Below are 21,289 nucleotides of genomic sequence, written 5' to 3'. Positions count from 1 at the left end.
ATGGGCACTTTACGCCATTTTGCCGGTCCGTCCGCCGTTTGGGCACCATTCTGTCGTCATCATAGAATAATCGTACTGCATCCCCGTCCGGCCTACGTCCTTTTAAAGTGCTTCTATCCTTGCATTTCATCAGTACGACCTCCACCCGCCACACCTTTGCTCAAATAAAACTTAAGATGCTTATTTCGGCTCTCAATTGCTTCTTCTCACAGCCACGTATCACCTCCCACCTCAGTCTCTCTCTCTCTCTCTGTCTGTCTTGAACTCTCAGTTGAACTCTCAGTTATAGGGCCAGTACACACAGCAACAGCATTACAAGATTTCATTCTGCTCCGAGTGCAAATCGATGACTTCTATACCTGTGGTACTTGAAAACCCACTTTCGTCCTTGCTTCGTCCATCCTTTTTAAAAAAAGACTTCTCATCCTCTGTCTCTAAAATGCCCGGAAGGATGGACCGTGCTGTCCCTGGGATGATGCGAACGTTATTGCCTCATGTTACTTTAACATGAATGAGTCTTTTCAATGTCAAGTGGACCAGATTTCATGGAAATTGTACTTGATTTAATCATGTGCATTGACAAACAGGACATAATTGATTACATCTTAGAAAGTAAATGAAACGGTCAGCCAAGATCCTTTTTTTTAGTGTTTGATTAATAATTACAGTTAACTAGTACTAAGTATTATGAGTAATTATGACAAACTTCCCATTTATTTGTAATGCCAAACTGGCTTTTTTGAGGTTGGTCCTCTCGTCTCAAATTCCTCATAGAAAAGAGGCGTTCAAGCACCTGCAGTGGTTCTGTCAAATTTCATCAGAATCAAGCTGTGACACTGCCTCATTGCTCTCCAACCCGTGCGTCATGTTGTGGATCCAGTCGACGTAAAGAGACAAACGTGTGTACACGCCGTACTTGCCATCTTTTGCACACTCTTCCCCCCAGCTCACAATGCCCGTCAGGAACCACGTGTTGTGGACCTTGTTGGCGTGAGGACCCCCGCTGTCCCCCCGGCATGCATCTTTGGCCTCATCATAATAGCCAGCGCAAAACATGGCATGCGTGATCCTGGCGCTACTGGTCAACTTGCACTCAGTCCGGCTCGTGTAGGGAACCTCCACTTTTTGCAGTGTGTTGGATAGGAGTCCGAGGTAGCGCGTTCTGCCCCAGCCGCTGACCGTGGCGGGCGAGGCTCTCTTCACCAGGGCCTCTGTGAAGGCCTTGGGCCCGATGCAGATGGGCCGCACGTCGATGGAGAAGTTGATGGGTCTTTGCAGGTAGAGCAGGGCGATGTCGTGATCGAACGAATTCACGTTGGCGTCGTGGAGCGGGTGCATGTGTTGCTGGGATACTTCGACATCTTGCTCTGTGAATTCTTTGACGTTAATGTTGTGCTCGCCTGCGGGATGGCAGGACACAGACACGTCAGCCATCCCACCATAGCCATTTGAGCATGAGTGGATTCAACTCGTATGTGTTCCAAGAGTGCCATAGATAAGGAAGGCCAAGAAAAGAGTAAAGTCACAGTGGGTTTTTTTTTTTTTACTATGTGGACCTTTTGTCAATTGTCTAAACTTCTACCAGTCAATGTAACACATTACTACAGGGGTCTTCAATCCTGTTCCTCAAGGGCTGGTGTCCTGCCTGTTTTCCATCTGTACCTGCTGCAACACACCTGATTTAAATGATCAGGATCGTTAGCTCGCTTCTGCAGACCTCGCTGATTATCTGATCATTTGAATCATGTGTGTTGCATCAGGAAGAGATGGAAAAACAGGCAGGACACCGGCCCTGGTCGAACAGGATTGAGGACCACATCATCACTGTATTCTCATTACCAAGCGTATTTTTTGCTGATTTGATACTGTCAGTAGGTAGGAGTTAGCCTACGTGTTTTTCTAACTACGGAACATTACGCCACACAGGCAGTCAGACTGTACCACTGTCCTTTTTTTAAATTTAGATGAGACATGTAGGATTTTATCATGTGTACCTGATAATATTAAAGCCAAGGTGCCACTGACGACGAGTACACGGACTTTAAACTAGGTAACAAGGATATTGAATAAATGCTTCCAATAGAGAGAAACTTAAAAGGGGCCGTACCAACTCTTACAAAGAAGGGGTCCTTTGCTTCGTCCAGACAGTGAGCTGCGGTGACGACCCACCACTCGCTTAGAAGGGAACCCCCGCAAATCACCACATTGTCCTTTCTGCGTACCAGGGCCACCTGCATGGACAGACAGGAATCGAATCGTGTGGTTAATTCAAAACTCGTTGTAAATTATCCATACTGTGACATAACCATCTCAAACATGAAATCAGATCGGACTCAAGGATCAAAGAAAGCAATTAGAATAGTCTTTGAATCAAAATACACATAATATTTGGTGATTTTACAATAATTACAAGATAATATTCAAGTAAATCCCTGTTACAAGCTTCACAAAAAATAGTCGTTGAAAAATGTGATGGATTAATGACAATTAAAACGGAAGTTGTTGCCATTAATTAGTTAAAAAGTGTAATCGCTTGAAATATATACATATGTATATATATATATATATATATATATATATATATATATATATATATATATATATATATATATATATATATATATATATATTATAAATGGTATAAAAGTTTACATTTTACACTTTAGTCGTGTCCACAGTTTTTCACTCAGTCCAAAATTACCCTCTCAGAAATGGTATATTCCACATGTCACGTGGTCTACAGGACCTTGCGCGTTCAGATCCTCTGCTAGCCACGGGAAGACCAAGAGTAAGTAAGTTTCCTTTATTTTTCTGTATTGTGGAATGCTGTTTAACCTATAATTTATGGGTGGGGCGGGGTCAGAACGTCAGCGTAGTCCTGTTATCTAAATTGTATTTCCACTGAAATGTACACAGCATCAACTTTCCATTCCCATCAATTCCATGCTGTTACATTTAATATAGTTGCTAATTCTCGACTAACTGAGTCCTGCTCCTCGAATGAGGAGTTTCACTAAATAAAACTGGGCCATAATAAAATCGAGTTGCCCGAGGTAAGCCACTATTCAAAGTCATTCAAAATGTGTATTATCAGATTTAGAGTTCAACAAAGATGAGTTTGAGAGGTTATGTAAATGGCACGGATTTGTACGATCGCATTTCACTTTAACCTCAAATGTCTTAAATTTAGTAGAAAAAGTACTGCAACTATTGTATTTATGCCATCCGGTGGAAATCTTTGAATTTTTTTGGACATCATCGGCACGGATACATGAGCAAATATACATTATTTGTGGTAAACAAATAAACATGTTCGCACCAAATCAGTAAAATTGGACACTTATTGCACGTGGTCCATTTGCAAATACCTGCCAGGGGACCTCTGCTGGGATGACCTCATCGCCACCTACAATTCGCTTTATGGCATGCGGCTCATTTGTGTTGACGGTGGGGATGAGAGACCGAGTTGTTCTCATCAGAGCGGTCCTGCCGCATGGGAACGTGGCTGGTCAAACAAATATTTATGACTAATGTTATTATTAAATGCAAAATAATTGTGATTTATCGTCATTTGTGGTTGCGCTACCTTCTGGTTCACAGCTGAAGCCATCCGGCATCAACTTGTATCCTTCCGCGCAGTAGCATTTGCCTCCAACAATGCCCGTCGACTCACAAAAGTGCCCACAGTCGCCATTGTTTAGATCACACCTTTTCAATAAATCTTAAGGGGAGAAAAATCTAAATAATAAGGTGGCCCTTTGTTACAATTTGCTTCCCCTATTTTAAGACACTGGATCAAAAGGCTGCACAATTATATTTTAATTTTTAGTTGACAGAAGTGACAAAATGGCCGCCCCCTGAGATGACTAAAAACGGGTGGATTTTACTGCTTTAATCATATTTCACCTGCACAATATTGAGCAAAATGGTGCTTTATAGTCAATACTTTTTTTATGTTGACTTCTCCTTTAAAGGAAGCAAAAAAAAACATGAAAAGGTACTAAACTCCAACAAAGACTCGGGCTTAAACGAGAAATAGTTTTTCGCTTACCAATCTCGCAGTGGACGCCGATGAAGCCGTTTCGACAGTCACACGTGTAAGAACCCAAACCATCTTTGCACGAGGCTTGGTGCACGCATGGATTCGATTCACACTGGTCACCATCTGAGGATATTCAGGTACAGCACACGAAGATCAAAAAAGGATCAATTCCCACCATCAAATACCTCCATAACACTCTGACACCCCTTTCTGCTTCATCTGGACACAAATATTATCAATGATCCATCTATGAAGAATTATTAAAAGTTAAGAAATTAATCCATCCATTTTCAGCCATCAGAGGAAGCTGACACAATGTCAAAGTGCCTTGGGCTTGCATTGCAAACATCAAGGCCAACCTTGGTCACTTGGTCATGTGACATTCGTAATGCAAACCTGAGGCATTTTGGTGTTGACAAAACAGCAAGGTAGAATGTCAAAATGGCTGAAAATGGGTGGATTCATCGGATTAATTCGTATTCCACCACTGAAGTATTAATCAAAGACAAGTGGGGGCACATTGGACATAGTATTGCAAAGAAAGTTTATTGACTTGACTTCCCCTTTAACACTGACAAGCAGTTTGAATATCAACAGCAAATGGAGCAGCTGGTGATCTTGTGCAGCTAATACAACCTGGAGCTGAACGCGTTCAAGAACATCGAGATGGTTGCGCACTTCAAAAATCATCGTTAGCCAAGGCTGTGATGCGGTAAGAGCAGGTGTGGGCAAACTACGGCCCGAGGGCCACATGCGGCCCGTTAAACGTTTTAATCTGGCCCTCTGGCCTTGAAAAAAATTAAATGTATAAACCTTGTTAATGTTTTATTTTCTAAATACTATGGTTTTTCAAAGACATATATTTTGTTGTAATGCTTTTGTTCACTTTTATTTAAAATTAAATTTATTTTTTTTCTCTCAGATGTGTTGAGGTTACCAAAACACTCCATCCATCTGCTCCTGGTCCCGCCCTTCTGTCAAATTTTAGAACCCACTGTGGCCCGCCAATCAAAAATTTTGCCCACCCCTGATCTAGAGGTTAAAAAAATCTATGCCTGTGAGTATTGCAACATTATCTGTCTACATGTGTTCTTCAAATATCTGTTGCTTTTAAAACCGCAACGATAAATGCAAACTATTAGCTTTAGCATTTCCAATAGCATTTCTCAATTTATGTTCGTATTAAGTAGGCGAGCCAGTCTTAAGGCAATTGGCAGGGTTGTTTTAAATACACTTTGTATGGAATCTTGATGCTTAACGTGAAGAGAGTTGTAGCTGAAAAAATAATAATTAGGGTTCCTCTTCTAACATATGGTGCCACTGTGCTCTGAAAAGATAAAAACGGATTTTGTCATCCTTACCTATATAAATGTCCCAGAACTGCATCTGAAACGACAGTCATGCACCTTTAGTGATTACAAGGGAAAATATGTGCATCATCTGGTTATAAGTTAATAATGGGCAAAGACGTACTACTTTGTCAATATCCTCATAGACCTCCCTGGCCTCTTCAAAGTTACACCTTTCCTCATAACATTCTCTCTCCAGGTTGCCCGGCAGCACCTCCTCAAACACGCCTGTGTTAGCGCGTTTGTTTCTCATCAGGACGCCATCAGCCGCTTCTCCGGTCAGGAACACTGGGCCTTCAGCCAAACGTGTCAGTGCAAGTTAGTTCTCAAAAACAAACGAAAAAAAACACGTTACATATGATGACAACAGCATTTCGGACGTATAGTTGATAATCGTACCGCCAAGACTCAGTTGAATGGACGACAACAGCACACAAGCAAGAAAGACGTTCGCCATCACAAACAAACGCAAAATCCAAAGTGCACAATGGTTGTGTTTGCACATGCAGATGAGCTCACCAAATGTGGGTCATGTGTCTCATTTTGAAAAATTGGGAAAATCTGTCTGTGCCAATATGGAGTGACTGCATTGACGTCATGAATGAGTATGAATAGTTCAGAAATTGGAACTTTGCAGAAGAATGCAAAGAACAACAATAATGATAGTTTTAAAAACAAAAATGTTCTTCCCCATACAAGCCCCCCCCCTCACATTTTTCTTGTTGTTTTTGAATAATGGAATTATTTTTATTATTCAAATTATTAAAGTTCTTTGCAAGGTTCGTAGACCCGAAAGATCCCATTGGTCGTTTTTGGAGGTCAACGTGTGAGAGGTGCACTTTATCATTTTCTCCACCAGAGGACGCACAAGCACCTGCAACATAAACTCAGACAAGACGATCATGCGACTGCTTGAATTACGTAATACATAAAAATGGACAATATACTGTTTTTAAATAACATGTAGAGGGACTTATTTTATTATTATTTTTTTTTTAAATAGTCCGGCATACCATTATAGCTGGTCGCCATGAAGTCTGCACACGTAACTCTCTCTGAGTGCCATTTTGTGGTGAAAATATAATTACTGTAGATCAGTAGCTATGAAATCTTCCCCTCTAAGGGGGAATCCAAAAGCTTCTTGGGGTCCTTTCTAATTCATTGAAGCCTGGATATAGGCTGAAATTTGTGCCACTAGAAATTGAATCTGAATATTATCGATTTGAATGTGATTTGCTTAACTTGGATATTTGAATTGAAGACTAAATATTTGAATTGAAGACTAAATATTTGAATTGAAGACTGAATTATCTAATTACATAAATTGTATATTTATTGTTTAATTTTGAATCTGAATTTTTCCATTTTACAATTTATGTAATGCAATAATTCAGTTTTTGGTTCAATAATTCAGTTTTCAATTCAAATATTCAAGTTAAGCAATTCACATTCAAATCGATATTCAGATTAAGTTTCTAGTGGCACAAATATCAGCCCATACCCGGACTGGTTGCCAACCAACTGCAACGACAGACAAACAAGCATTTCACGATCACATTTACACCGACTGCCCCCTCCCAAAAAAAGAAAAAAATCCACACAAGCACAGGGTGAACATATACAAACTCCCCACAGGAAGTCTAGAGCGGGGATTCAAACCCAGAACCTCAGAACTGCGAAGCAGATGTTGTAACCCCTTTCGCACTGTGCTGCGAGCTGAGCATCCTAACAAGTCAGTTGCGCAGATGGATGGAGTGCAGTCCAACAATCGATTGGTGAACATCTCCTTGACGTCTCTGTCTTCACTCACTCCGTCTGTGGCAGCTCGGGGAAGCCGCGTCGGGTCCAATTAGATTCGTCTGCAAAAATAGGGTCACGCACACAGATGGGGAATAATGAAACAAAACGCTACTCATCGCTAGCTCAGTGCTATTGATGTCTCTGTATGCTCTCTGCAGAGCTGGGATGGAAGGGACCAGGATAGACATGGCCTCAGTCTATCACCATGGGAACCAGGTGACATTCCCAGAACTGATCGTCTCGTCCCACGACGCACTCTGTGGAACTTAAACAAGTGACACACCCAAATGGGGTGAGTACTCACACTATTGATGTGAATCAATGCATCACGTCATGGATATGTGCACAAATAGAAGCAAAATGTTAGGCACACGCGCACAAATGCCCGCGCACACTTCGAGACACACGCGCAACTGCACGCCAATACACACGCACACACATTGCCCCCTTATACGCACACTCTCCGGCACACACAAATGTAAACACACACAATTCAAAACAGTCAAAATACACTTAACAACACACACACACACGCACAAACTCACGCATTCCCACATGCACACCCACTCACACATGGCAGCACACCCACCCACCAACAGGCACACACACACTGCAACACACGCACACACTTCAACAATCGCTCCCCACTTCTCCCGCCATCCGCAAACCACAAACACACACCCTTCTGCCCACACAAACACGCACACACTTATGCGCAAACGATTCATGCAGATCAGCTGTCAGGCTGATGAAATTTACAAGCGAACCCGTTGACATGAGCGTAATGAAAGCGCAATCTAGGGACGGGCAAAGTCAATTACGACGCCCGGCTTGGCAGAAATACGAGGCTCCGTCGCCGCTTCCGACCCCGACCTCCCTGGGATTTGAAATAACTCTCTGACCCCCGGGATGACCTTTGGCGGACGGAGGTCACGACGCCGTGGAAGAAGGAGCAGGTGCAAGCGTGTGAAATGATCAGCGGCGCTCGATGACATCCGTCACTTGAATGCGCAGGCCTGTCAAGCCAGCGCCTCTCCCGGAACGGCCGTTAGCATCTTAGCTGCATTTTAGCTTTCATCGTATTTCCTCAGCATTCTCACTTTGGATTTCCACGGCATGGCTCAAGTGACACAGTTCAGGTTTTCTTTCACTTTTAAGTGGCACAATTGCCCTGGCAGATGTGCAATCACAGCAGCGTAAATTAAAAATATAAATGAATAAAAAATAAAAACAGCATGATGAGAGATGTACAGCGAACCTCGCGCATTTACATTTCGGCATTTCTTCCTTTGATGTATTTTGTGCCAATATTCACCAACAAAATTGCCTAATCACTTATGTTGAAAGGAGAATAAACGCTTCATTTGTCTAAAAAAGGAGAAAATAAATCAAGAAATTAAGTTCAACAATGCACTTCAACATACAAAAGAAGGCAGCCATGCACTACTTTTGTCCAAATGAAGCTCTTTAACTCACTTCAAAATATTTCCTTGGCATGATGATGCTGCAATGTGGCGTCAAAACACTACTTCTGTCAAATTGGAGCTCCTCAACCTACGTCAACATTTCTGTAAACTTTCTTACAAAATGGTCGAAAAGTACTAATTTTATCGAAATAAAGCTCGTCAACTCATTTCAGTAAAGCTCTTTGGCACCAAGATGCCGGCAAAAGCAGTAAATTGATTAATTTTTCAGCAAAGAAAAATCAAAACAACGCAAATAAACACATAACACCCAAAAGAATTCCATAAAAATGAGATGTACCGTAAATATGCTTCATTAGAAAGATTAAAATTAGTATTTCTATATCGTATTATTGTTAACTTTAGTGTTGTCACTGTGGTGTTGAAGCTTGATGAGATCTTGACGAGCCATTTGAGAGTCTCATTTTTTGTGTACTGAGAATGTAAACAGGGTCATATCGGATACGTGTCACATGGAACCTGACGGTCCCAAACAAATCGGATACCGGCATTAAATGGGAATTGAGACTTGGACCTTCAGTGTAAATTCAAGCTTCCTTCTCCACATTTGAGCATTGGACTGAACTCTGACTGAAGCCTGTGTCCAAAACGCTCATCTTATCAGCCGATGGCCAGCTTGAACCGGAGCACAACCTGCAATCAGAGGCGGATAAATAACCATGCTGCATGCCATTGGGATATTCATCACACGGCAAGCATCCACCTGCTCCCGCACATGACGTCAAGACTGATCTCTCTCACCAAGAGAGAAGGTCTGCATGCAGATGCAATGGAAAACTGGGATCAAAAACACCTGGCAAAAAATCTGTAGAAATTTGACGCCCTAATTTGACGTTGGTGCAAATCGGTCATAAATGTCATTCTTAACTCTTTTGATGACATTTCATGCGCTTGGAAAATTGTTGTCTACAGTGGATAGGAAGACAACATATCTGTTCAAATGCCAGGTTTGGTGAACAATAAACGTGGAGAAAATAAGTAACCCCCCTAAAAAAAAAAAAAAAAAAAATCCCCCCCAATAATGTGACCTATAACCTGTACAATTCAATTAGTGGTTGCACAAGTGTGCACACCCTCTTCAAAGTAGGTCGTGAGTGTGTTCAGAATAAATAATAACCATTTAAACACTCTACATGGAATTCGGGGCACACCTGCCACCATTTAAAGAGCCTTTGATGAACCCCAAATAGATTTCAGCTCTTCTAGTCGACTTTTGCTGACATATTTTGCTCATTTTGTGCCAACACAGAATGCTATTTCAAATCGTTGATAATTCCTTTCCTTGTCAAAAAAGGTGCCAGTTCCAGCTGAAGGAAAAACATCCCAATGCGTGATGCTTCACTGTCGATAAGGTTTTGCTCTTATGATGTCCGGTGCCAAATATTATTTTTGCAATCATTTCCAAAAACTTCCACCTCGCTATCATCAGAGTCATTTTGTTGTTGTTTGTGTCTCTTGTCCAGGAGTGTAAAACTTAAATGATAGAACTATTCAGTCATTTCTAGGTAATATCAAGACCTAATAACGTAAATTTCTAATTTCACCCTCAATTCAATAATTTACAAAAATAGCCTCCATTTTTTTTGTCCAGTCAGTGCGACTAAAAGAGTGAAACAAATTATTTTCAGGGACAATCCACTCTTTTCCTTTCAGTCTTATCTTGATTGTTGACTTGAATCTGTGACAACAAATAATCTCCACTCTCATTTATAATAATAATCAGATGTTTGCTCCGCTGTCATCTAATCGGAGACTATCCTACTCATTAGTGGTCATTAAATTTTACGGGGGTGATCGAAAGTGCCCCAGGCGAGGCCTCTCATAGGCGAGCATCCGGTGCAGGCCTTCGCTATTGAGGGAAAAAAAAGACAAGGAAAGCCAAAATACTTTTTTATTATTTACCATTATTTTCACTTTAATTGATTGTATGTTGACGCTTCAAGCCAGTTTGCTCTGCTCAGGAAACAGACTGCACTTCCCCGAAGGAACGGAGAAGTGCTTCGGTGTCAGCCTGTGATGTGGCACATCAGAGTGCATGTTAGTGAAGGCCAAAGCCGAGCTGCGGGGCGACGCTTTCAACGGGCCGGGCCTGGCAAAGTGGCGATGTCTTGCAAAGGGCAAAGATGGCCACAGACCATGAACACAGTGGGAACACAACCCAGTGACATTTCTACATGGAACTAGTTGACGCTCCCTCTCCTCAGTCTCGGCCGATCCTTGCCTCTGGAGGCTTGTTGCACTCGTCAGACCCTCAAATTATTAGTAGTATTTTGTTTTTGTATAGAAATTGCGCAATACAGATTTTACCTTGTAATTTATAGCTATGTTTCAGAAACTAATTGCACCTTTTACTGAATTTAACACCTAAATGTGTAACTATATTATTATTATTTAATAATGATAATAATGATAACATATTATAGTAAATAATATATTATTTATTATTATTATTAAAATCTGATTTGTTAGGAAAAAAGCAAAAAAATGGATCCGTGCAAAAAATATCTAGAATATTTTACATCTTTTACATTTTTTTTAAATTACGGCAAATATGTTGACCAGTGTATTGTGAAAATGACATGAAATGATATTTCATTATTAAACTCAACACATTCTAATGTAGTATTTAGGACTTTTCAGTGTTTATGGCTTTAGAAGGCAGGGTCTGGCCCAGTGAGTGACGTGGGTGTCAGCCGATGATGTGCATTGTTTACTGGCTGTCAAGTGGCTAACCCGTTTTGCTTCAACCTTTTCTCTGATCAAATCTTTCTAGTTTTTGGAATTATTTTTCTGGGTGGAATCCTTTTTTCTGTCTCCCAAATTTCATGGAGTTTCTTCATACTTTCAAGAAGAAATATTCTGTACTGAACAGCGAATCCTGCTGGATTTAGACAACAGATTTTGGGCAGTTTCAAATCATTCAGTTACCCATCGTTTTTCTTTTGTCACCTTTACAAATGCAAATATAATCTGAACAAAAGCACACGATTATGCTGTGCAGAATCGGATTTATAACTCCAGCTATAATTATTCCTCACCTTTTTATTATGTGGTAGCAGAGTGACTAATTGAAAGCGAGAAAGAGTGTGCCTCAAACATGTCAGTGAGATTAGAGCGTGGGGAAAAGTTTGAAAGGCGTCCAGTTTCTTCTAAAAATAGCCGGCATAAAGATCGTGTGACCCTCAAGGCTGCGGGTCTTTTTTCCTTGGCGGCCGCTGACTGCGGAAAACCTTCGAGGCCAAGACGGGGACGAATAAACCCTGCGATGGCCTGAGAGGAGACGATTAAAAAGGAAAAAAAAATCCTCCTAATAACCTCAGTGAACTTTTATGATGTGTGGAAATAATCAGGATTCTTCCACTGCCTCACTCCATGGTGTCAATGTGAGGGAAAGGATGCTGCACCTCTTTTAGGGTTAAAGGTAAGCATGGACTGGTGTGTGTGTGTTTGTGTGTGTGAGGCCTTGCGGCCGTTATGCTATCAGGAAAGAATTTTTAAATGTACTGGGACCAAATATATAGTCAACTCTAGAGTAAAACGTACTCTGCAAATTTACTGTGTACTTGTGTATCTTATACACGGTGCTCTACTCACCTGCTGCCAATTATTTTGTGCTTGTATATATGTTGTAATATGAACGGTGTTTTGAAATCTATATTCATCAATATGAGCTAATATGAAATACTTATTTTTTTTAATATCGTGGTATCGGTTACTTGGTATCGAAATTGGTGAATAAACACTCAAGAGTTGAGTAGTCACACTGAAATCGGTCTGGAAAGAAAATGGTATAGAACTACCCAACCTGTCACAACATAATGATAAATTCACTGGACACTTCATTAATATATATTAATATAAAATATTCGGAGCACTTCTCAGTATACATTCCAACAAGCTACACTGCTTCCTACTATACAACCACAAGAATGACGTCACTTCTACTGACATGAGGTATAACGAAGAAGGCTGGATTTTTTTTAACTCATTGGACCGCATTGGCAATTGTACCTAATAGCGTGACTCTCTCTCCTTCTCTTTCTCTCTCTCGCTCGTCTATCCATCCATTCAATCACATCACAAGCCGTCACGTGATCACCGCGGGAGCGAAAATGCGCAAAGAGCGCCGCGACCAGACGCTGCACCTCAACACCAGCTCTCGAAAAAGATCTCACTTGCCACATGCACGACAGTAAAATACGAATTCGATTTTTCTCCTCCACATCTAGGCAGACCGATGGGAGCCTGCAGCCAATCGTCGTGTGCGTGACGTGGAAGCGCGCTGGTGTTGCGTATCCTGTTGATTGTGACCGAAGAGAGAAAAAAAAAAAGCTCAGACAGCCAGTCGACGCTCCACCGACAACAAGCCACACTGGATGGCCCCACTCCAGGCTTTTGTTTGCACAGAACCCCCCTTTCGCTCTCTTTGGGATCCCCTTTTTTATTTTTAGCGTCATTTTCTGCTCGTCGTGTTTTTTTTCAATCTCTCGCGTCTATGCAACTGAACGGCATTGATGGTGGGAGCGTGTGCTTTTTTCCACGTGCATTGATGTAGCACGCAGCGAGGACGAGATAAGGTAAGATAGTGGAAACACACGTCATTTGGTATTCGTGCGTGGCACTTGGTCCACGCAGTATCCTCACACTGTTTGATTTCACGGGTTGAACCCCTCCACGAGACGCGCACACGCACGCACGAGCAAGAGGAACCATTGTCTCCTCACTACCGTGGAAAAGCGAAAGGGGTGGAAAAATGCGATTCGGGTGACTCTTTGCCCGCTTCTGTCCCCTTTAGAGCGCTTATCTCAGCACGTGGAAGGATTTGATTGATGACAAAGCAGCCATCAATAAGGATTCTTGTCTAAATCGGGAATTACGCATCCAAACTGGGATCTATGAGCGGAAAAGTGGCGAAGCCTAAAGAAGACAAGGATGCTTCCAAGGGTAAGTGGCCATGTCCCCTTTTCATTTTGGCCTTGCTCTGGATGCTTTATTAACACCCCCCTCACTTCAAAAACAACAATAATAATGATTGAAATGAAGGTTGTCCCATCCACCCCCCCCCCCCCCTGCATGGTGCACCGGGTCACTGTGAGCAATGATGGTGAGCTGTTGTCAGCATGTGGACGCCGCAGGCCCACATTGTGCACGATGAGCTTTTGTTTTGGTGATTGCAATGCCGCAGCCAATCATAACACGCATGTAGATTGTTGAAGAAAAACAAATTAAGGATGCAAGCAGAATGTTGCAGATGTGTCCATTGTGTCTCCTCTTGACATCCTGTTGAATTGTCTGAATCGCCGAGAAAAAAAAATGCATACATTGGAACCGTATTTTTATTTTTTTTTTGCATCCAATTCACAAAGCTGGAGTGGCCCGTTTATCGCCATGGCGACACACTGAGGAGTCGGGGTTACCAGAGAAACCGGCGCATGCACACTTTCCAGACGCACACGAGCACACACGCAGTCGCTGTGGGCAATGTGACGTATCACAATGTTGTTTTTTTTCCTGATAATTCAATAGCACGCTCAAAACTGGCTAGTTTAACGTGATCACTAAATTTAAGGGTGTTTTTTTTTTTTTTTTAATTTTAGCCATCCATTTTCTGCAAACTGGAGCCTTTCACTGCCTATCAAATTAGCATCGCCACTGAATCTGAAGCTATTAAACTCAAACATACTTATATCTGTGGCTACAAAGCAAAGCGTGGAGAGTCTTTGTTGCCAAAAGGCTTCATAGCCTCATTTAGGAACTATCAAAGCATATTATGTTTTACGAATTTAGAGATCTTGCGCTACTGACATTCAAAATTGAATCATTCCCAGGTTGAATATTTTTTGTGACTTACCAACTTTGACAATCCACTAAAGTTGCAAAATGTTGCTTAGGATGATGTGCCGGTCAGTTACACTTTTTATCCTTTACCAAATATGTTCTGGTGGGAACTCTAAAAATCACCAACATCATAAACCAACTGATTCTCATATTTCACGTATGGTTCCTCTATATTAACGAGTAACACCTTTACTGCATAGACAATTGTTTCATGCATGTTCAAGCTACTCACTTGATTTGTTATTTGACTGACTTAGTGGAAAATGTCCTTGAGCGACACCCCGAAGAGTTAATTGCTCCTGATGAGCTGTTTGGCAACAGTTGCCACCGACGTGTGTGCGTGAGAACTGCGTAAAGCACTTTCTACCAAGAGCATTTTGTTTAAAAATGTGAATATCATCCTTTATTTAGTTGGTGCCACTTGAAATCAGCCAACTTTTAAGTGTGTGTCTGTTTTGTGCTGACAAAAGAGTGAGAGAAATGTGCTGGCAAAATTGATTCTGAGATTAACCTCGAGAGCATCTTTCCCTCTTAAACTCCCCCTCCAAATCAATGGCCGCTGTGAATGGCTGACTCACTCAAGTTCTGTGGCACGAGCCGAGAGAGAGAGAGAGAGGAGAGAGAGAGAGAGAGAGAGGAGAGAGAGAGAGAGAGAGAGAGAGAGAGAGAGAGAGAGAGAGAGAGAGAGAGAGAGAGAGAGAGAGAGAGAGAGAGAGAGAGAGAGAGAGAGAGAGAGAGAGAGAGAGAGAGAGAGAGGAGAGAGAGAGAGAGAGAGAGAGAGAGAGAGAGAGGAGAGAGAGAGAGAGAGAGAGAGAGAGAGAGAGAGAGAGAGAGAGAGAGAGAGAGAGAGAGAGAGAGAGAGAGAATTTTTGTTGTTGTAATATAATTGGTTTTATAGTTAGTTTTTGTTTTTTTTTCCAAAAGCATTTTCAATTTTTTCTTCAATATCAAAATATATATTTTTTTTATTTTGAGTGTCACTGGAGCCACCCCACTAAAAATTTGTGTTCCACCTCCGTTTACATGACACCTGTGTATGTAATCGCAAGTTAACATCGTCGCCTTTTAGCGAGTTTAATGTGATTTCCTCCGCGCGGGTCATCCAGTCAGGCCACACTCCTCCTCCTCTTCTCCTTCCTCGTTGCTGCGTGTAAGGCCGACACATGCGACACGGCGGACGTGTAGAAGGATCGCCGCCAATATCAACACCAGTGATTCACGTCGCGTTAGCTTCCACTCTGTCCTTGTGAAGCTAACGCAGGGCGACAAAGTGATGTGCGGATGCATGACGCACGCACTCCCTCGGCTCTGCGGCGCTTTTCGTTCCTGGGCTGGAAAACTCGACTCTCGTTTGCATGCCGAGAATTCACATCAGAACGACGCTGTCGTTCTTAACTGGATGTGCTGATGACTCGAGTTGAAATCATAGCTTCTGGCATTTTCTCTTTTGTTAAGGGGTTGTGCGTTGACGATCTTGTAGAGGTGGCAAAAGTATTGACACTTTGTACTTCAGTACAGATACTGTGGATATGGTGCAAAAGTCAACACACCCCAGTTCCAAAGTCAGGTTTTTGTGACATTTTCCCGCATGGATGTGACATGTTCAACTCCGATAACTCAATTGAGGAAAAAAAAAACACCTTTCAAGAGGGGGATTAAAAATAACTGAAATAATGGGGTTGCACAAGTGTGCACACCCTATTTTAACTGGAACATAGCTTTGTTCAGAAAGTGTCTAATCACATTCAAACAAGGCACACACCTGCTTCCATTTAAAGTGCCTTTCATTGAGCTCAAATCAATTTCAGCTGTTTGAGCAGGCTTTGAAATCCACTAAACGGAAACAATCTATATACAAAGTATATAAGTATTGGTATTGACTTTGAATATCAATGTCAAGAGACAATTAATGGATACCCAGCAAGCAGGCGTCATCACTGAATTTATTGAGTAATTTCCCGTAGTGAAGTTTGCACTCAAATGCAACCAGTGGTAAGACGGTCAAGGCCTTCTCTGCTGGCCTAACATAATCAAGAAATCATGATCATATAACGTATTTTTATTATTTATTTGTATATATTTATATTCACATACATAAATATATAATTATTATTCACATTCATGTCATGTTATGCTGCATTTATAGGTGAGAGTTTTTATCCAATCAGAATTCAGCTAGCTTGTGTTGCCAGGCAGATTTCATAAAACCAGTGGCACGTTCTTATTTTTGGAGGAGCCTTCAGATTCTTCCCTGCTGCCATCTGTCCTGTGTGAGTCAACGGGCTCTCACAGATGATAGCCAGTTGCGATAGCCAATCAGATCACAACTTTGTTACCGTAAGCCTTCTGGCAGGCCTCTCGGTGAAGGTGCAAACGTGACCGGTGATTCGGTAGTCACATGTGACAGGGCAAGACCGAAAATCTGAAATATATTCTCGCTTTTGCAATGACTGAAAGTGTCGATTCGATTGCAGTTATTGTTGCAGGGCCATTTTGAAAACGGACCTTTCAAGAGACGCGCTCTCGTGAGCCGAGGTGGTCCAACATTCAGTTGTGCGTGCGTGAGTGTGTGTCTGCATATTATTTCTCCAGCCGTGGTGTCGTAAATGATGGGGTTATGAGGGGGATTTATTCAAGTCGGACTAAGTAGGAGTTCGCTGAAGGCCAAGGTGGAAAATGCGCGTGCCGCCACTGAATGCTACGTATCCACGATGCATGTTCCGGCACGAGTGTGGCGCATTGGTTCCCTGTCAAAATTTCCTCCCAGTTCTGACGCAGATCGGGCCGCGGCGCCCGGAGCAAAGTGACTCGCCTCGCCTCGCATCAGAGATGTGCCACTCTCCATCGCGCCGTTGCGTGCTGATCCATGTTTGGGAGCGTTGAGGGCTCGTCCTCGCTTCCTGTGTCAGATCGGATTTGGGAGTGACACCGTTGACGTGATTGGTGGTTTGGATTTTGTTCAGAGGAGACTGATAGAAACGCTTTGTTTAACCTTCACATACTGTTCGGGTCAAATCCGAATAGAAATACGCTAAATCTGTTTGTAATTCGAGGACTTTGCCTCAAGTGACAAAAAACCACAATAATGAAATGATTTAAAAAAAAAAATCTCATCAATAATCTTTAATAATTGCCCCTTGAAACACCAAAGTCAGAATCCTTAATAATACGTTGTCATCCATAAGAACCGAGCAATTTTCTTTACAAAAGAAAGGCCCTCTGTTGATTCCTTTTGTTTGGTTTGATAACTGATAATCTTCCACAAAGTGCCTCTTAGTTTATTTTCTACTATGCTTTTTTGCAGTCTATTTTTAGCATCGGATAATACCACCTTCCATTGTCATGCAGACAATACCCAGTTGTACCTCCCACTGAAGCCAGTTTTTTTTTTTTTTTTTTTTTTTCCATCGCAGCACAGACGGTGTAAAAATCCTGCATGGCATGGCAGCAGGTCTTCTTCAGCTAAATTGAAGTTGCTCTAAAACAGCTGTGCCTGTCAAGCGCTTGCATTAGAAACATATTTCTTCTCCTGTGGCGACGCTCTTCTTCTGCCAAGACATCATTTTCCCCTGTCAAATATTTAGGGATCACATTTCAGATCCCAATTTTTTGTGTGCGTGCGTGAGGGAACAGTAAATTTCTCCGAGTTGAGGGATCAATCTTGTTTATTGATGAGGTCCAAGTGGGTAGAACAGGTTACCGGAAATTCATCCATCCGATTTTTTTGTGGCGATTGTCCTCATTTGGGGGTCACACGATTTGGGTGCTGCACTGTTCTTTCCTTGTCATTTTGTCATTTACACAACTTGTAAATCCAGTGGTACCTTGACAAGGTTTATTTGTTTCCTGTCAAACTTTTAAACTCAATTAACTTCGACAGTATGTCAACTCACTTTTCCCCTATCACACATATTGAAATGCCATTAATTCACAGACGACCTCCAAAAACCATCGCGCTTCACATGTGACATGTTTTTTAAATTTTCAATGGGCAGACGTGGAAGAAGCTATCGCCCAATTTATGTGTGAACTTGAGGTTTCTAAACAACTCTAGTGACTAATAGAGCCCTGTAGATGGCGGTTCTTTGAATTGGAGATCAGCACAGCTTTTATGTTGAAGACAAAGATTAGGGGTTGAACTTGTCCTATCGATTGTGATGGTGAGAATTGTCAACAGTATGCATTTGTATGTTATAAACAATATTTGTTGCACCATGTAGTCGAAAGCATGTCAAGAAAATATATTCATAAAATTAATTTAAATGAAGAATAAGATACTTATTCCATCAACACTGCTGAGAAGTGGGGCCACTATGTGAAAAAGTTTTTTGCGTAAGCGTTCACATTACATTACGAATTGATTTTGTATTATGTGTCTCCAGTGACCCGCATGTATCAAAGAGACTACGTCACTCACTACGTCGTGTTTACACAAGTGTGGTCCAGCGTGTCGGTGAATTTCCACAGCTGAGCGATTCGATAGGAGTCAATCAATCTAGATCCACATATAAAAGTGGCCTAAATCGGATTTGAAAAAAATCGTAATTGAGCCATTTAGACTGTCATGAAAAAAAAAAAAAGAAGGACAAAGGTTGCATACGGGCGAAAAGAAAATGTGATCGGGGTTGCATTTTCCCACAGTATGAACCAAAAATGTTGGATGAGGCACGGCCGTTGTGAAGTTTAACCTGAGGACTTCCTCTAAATGCTTTTGCCTTTAAGCTTGCTCTAAAATTGCTAACAGTGAATGCGTGAACAGCACTATATTGTTAAAAAGAAGAAACTGACAGCGGGGCCGGACCACGAGCAGATAGATGGAGTGTTTTGGTAACCTCACCTCATCGGAGATAAGAAATCCATTTAATTTTAAATGAAAATGAACAAATGCATTACAACAAAATATCTATTTTTGACACACTAGAGTATTTAGAAAATAAAACATTAAAAGGTTTATTAATTCAATTTTTGTTCAAGTTTGGCGGGCCGGATTAAAACGTTTAACGGGCCGCATGTGGCCCCCGGGCCGTAGTTTGCCCACACTGTTTGTCCTGTTCTATAAATGGCTTAAAGTGCATCCAATTATTTTTTTCACATCACACAAACGGCCGTATCTCAAGATTGTGCGTTCGCAACACACAATCGTACCAAGTTGACCGCTCATAACTTTAAAAACGCCATTTGTACGTCCGGGCACCTCTTTATTTTGAAATCTCGTCGTCATGTTTCTTTTGCATTGCAAGTTGTATTTGTTGTTGTTACATCACCTCTGCCAGAAGTGTTTTGCCCTCAAAGCCTCTAAACACTTGAATATTCTAGTGCATTAGTCAGCACGCGGCTCTAATCCACAGAGATTCTGAGGTGAACGGCTTTGGGAGCTCAGCGCCCGCTGGAACCAGTTGCCGCTAATATTCGCCGTCCACTCAACTCGCAAAAAAAAAACAATTGCCCGGTGTGGCCCCGTGTTTCTTGTACTGTGAGTGACCCCGTTCGCTGCCTCGCTCCTACTCTTGTTCTCACTCGGAGCCGCTGACGGTTTTAATCTGTGCCGAGGTTAGGCTGCGAATGTTTAAGCATCTGGCCGCGTGCCGACACTCTCTCGCTCTGACGGCACAAGACACGATCGCGCGTCGGCGCCATGTCACAAAAACGGCGACGTTATCACGTTGGTTATATTCAGGGTCAAATATTGATGTGATTATCGAACGTGAAAATACCGGCGTTGTTTAGATAGGTGACAGATTAGTAGCTCAGGATTTCAAATGGCAGTGAAGGTTATTTTCCGGAATGAACGGTCGTGCGACGGTAGTTAATCCCGTGTAAATATAATCCTCAAAAATTGTTTGTCACACTCGGCCAATAACAATAACAACGCGTTTGCTCGTCAGAACATGAAATTGTTCAGATCGCTGACCCTTTCTTCTAGAACGCTGATACCTTGAAGCCAACTTGGCGCGGCACTTGGATGGATATGTGAAGACATTACTGATTTAGTACCGCTTAAAAAAAAAAGGTGACATCAGCAGAAAATGTCTCTGAGAAGCTGGCATCCACTTTCTCATTGGCCAAAATGACCTTGACTAAATCTATCTTTACAGCTCCGTTTTTGGGATCTCATATCATGGTTTCAGAAATTATTAGCAAAGGACAAAAAAAAAAAAAAAAAGAAAGATCCATCTTCTGCAATCTTGGAAGTGAACGCGAATGGGTTTATTTTTAATAGACGTAATCCACTTTGGAATATTTCATCACATTTGCCTCAGTTGGGAATTATTTATTGCAAACCGTGACACAGTCGGCGGATGATATTTTTGTTCTTATCGCGGCTGTTCACGCGCTGCAGCGAAAGCGACACGACTACGTTGGGCCGTTCCGAGATGCGAGGGCAGGGAGAGGTCGCTGAAGTGATTCTTAACGCTCCGGGTGTCCGCCGAAACCACGGTGAGGCCACTCCCACAGAATTGAGAGGAATCTGAGCGCTGTCGTGGAATTCGCGTCGTTTAAAGTTGAGTGGGTGTTTTGTGATGGAGACACAAATGATGAAATGTTCCACCATGGCCAAGTCAAGGTCTCACACTTCACAGTAAGTTGCGTGCAAAGGTTTTGCAGCATGCTGATTTCTACATTTTAAATCCCAAGCAGGATTAATAGTTGCTGTGGACATGAACTAATTAAAGTTGGTGAAAACTATAAAGGGGGATTAAGGCGAAGTGGGAAAGCGAGGCGATAATGCAGGACGAGGGCTAATAAACAAGATACAAGCTGGAAGTGAGCAAGCC

At 42.0% G+C, this 21,289-nt stretch overlaps 2 protein-coding genes and 1 long non-coding RNA gene across 5 annotated transcripts in view; 2 read left to right on the top strand and 1 right to left on the bottom strand.

Annotated features, from left to right (window-relative positions):
- Positions 1-541: 541 nt before the first annotated feature.
- f9a (coagulation factor IXa) lies at positions 542-5,924 on the bottom strand. Its single transcript, XM_088293838.1, has 8 exons — positions 5,791-5,924; positions 5,516-5,685; positions 5,404-5,428; positions 4,052-4,165; positions 3,587-3,721; positions 3,369-3,505; positions 2,108-2,231; positions 542-1,400 (listed from the first exon to the last, which is right to left on the bottom strand). The coding sequence occupies exons 1-8, from the start codon at positions 5,894-5,896 to the stop codon at positions 808-810; spliced, it is 1,404 nt and encodes a 467-aa protein (XP_088149964.1). The 5' UTR covers positions 5,897-5,924; the 3' UTR covers positions 542-807.
- On the top strand, positions 2,759-10,022 carry LOC148338598 (uncharacterized). Of its 2 annotated transcripts, XR_015842870.1 has the most exons (4): positions 2,765-2,792; positions 5,591-5,699; positions 7,350-7,483; positions 9,970-10,022. It is a non-coding gene; the product is annotated as an uncharacterized LOC148338598 (long non-coding RNA). The 2 variants fall into 2 exon arrangements; XR_015842871.1 differs by lacking the exons at positions 5,591-5,699; positions 7,350-7,483; positions 9,970-10,022 and adding exons at positions 4,640-4,754; positions 4,965-5,101 and having other exon boundaries at positions 2,759-2,792.
- A 2,742-nt stretch (positions 10,023-12,764) lies between these two features.
- The window catches only part of fgf13a (fibroblast growth factor 13a), an 82,970-nt gene continuing 74,445 nt past the window's right edge, over positions 12,765-21,289 (top strand). Inside the window, exons 1-2 of one of the 2 annotated variants that reach the window (XM_088293090.1) lie at positions 12,765-13,252; positions 13,471-13,619. In XM_088293090.1, the coding sequence (XP_088149216.1) occupies positions 13,571-13,619 (49 nt within the window). In that variant the 5' untranslated portion in view covers positions 12,765-13,252; positions 13,471-13,570. The remainder of the gene's footprint in view (positions 13,253-13,470; positions 13,620-21,289) is intronic. The other variant, XM_088293092.1, reaches the window with a different exon arrangement.

This window comes from Idiotropiscis lumnitzeri, chromosome 4 (genome assembly GCF_059441095.1).
Source record: "Idiotropiscis lumnitzeri isolate Australia: NSW breed Sydney's pygmy pipehorse chromosome 4, RoL_Ilum_1.0, whole genome shotgun sequence".
In the NCBI taxonomy this organism is placed as follows: Eukaryota; Metazoa; Chordata; class Actinopteri; order Syngnathiformes; family Syngnathidae; genus Idiotropiscis; species Idiotropiscis lumnitzeri.
The sequence above is the reverse complement of the archived record's forward strand: the minus strand, read 5'-3'. Positions and strand labels throughout refer to the sequence as shown.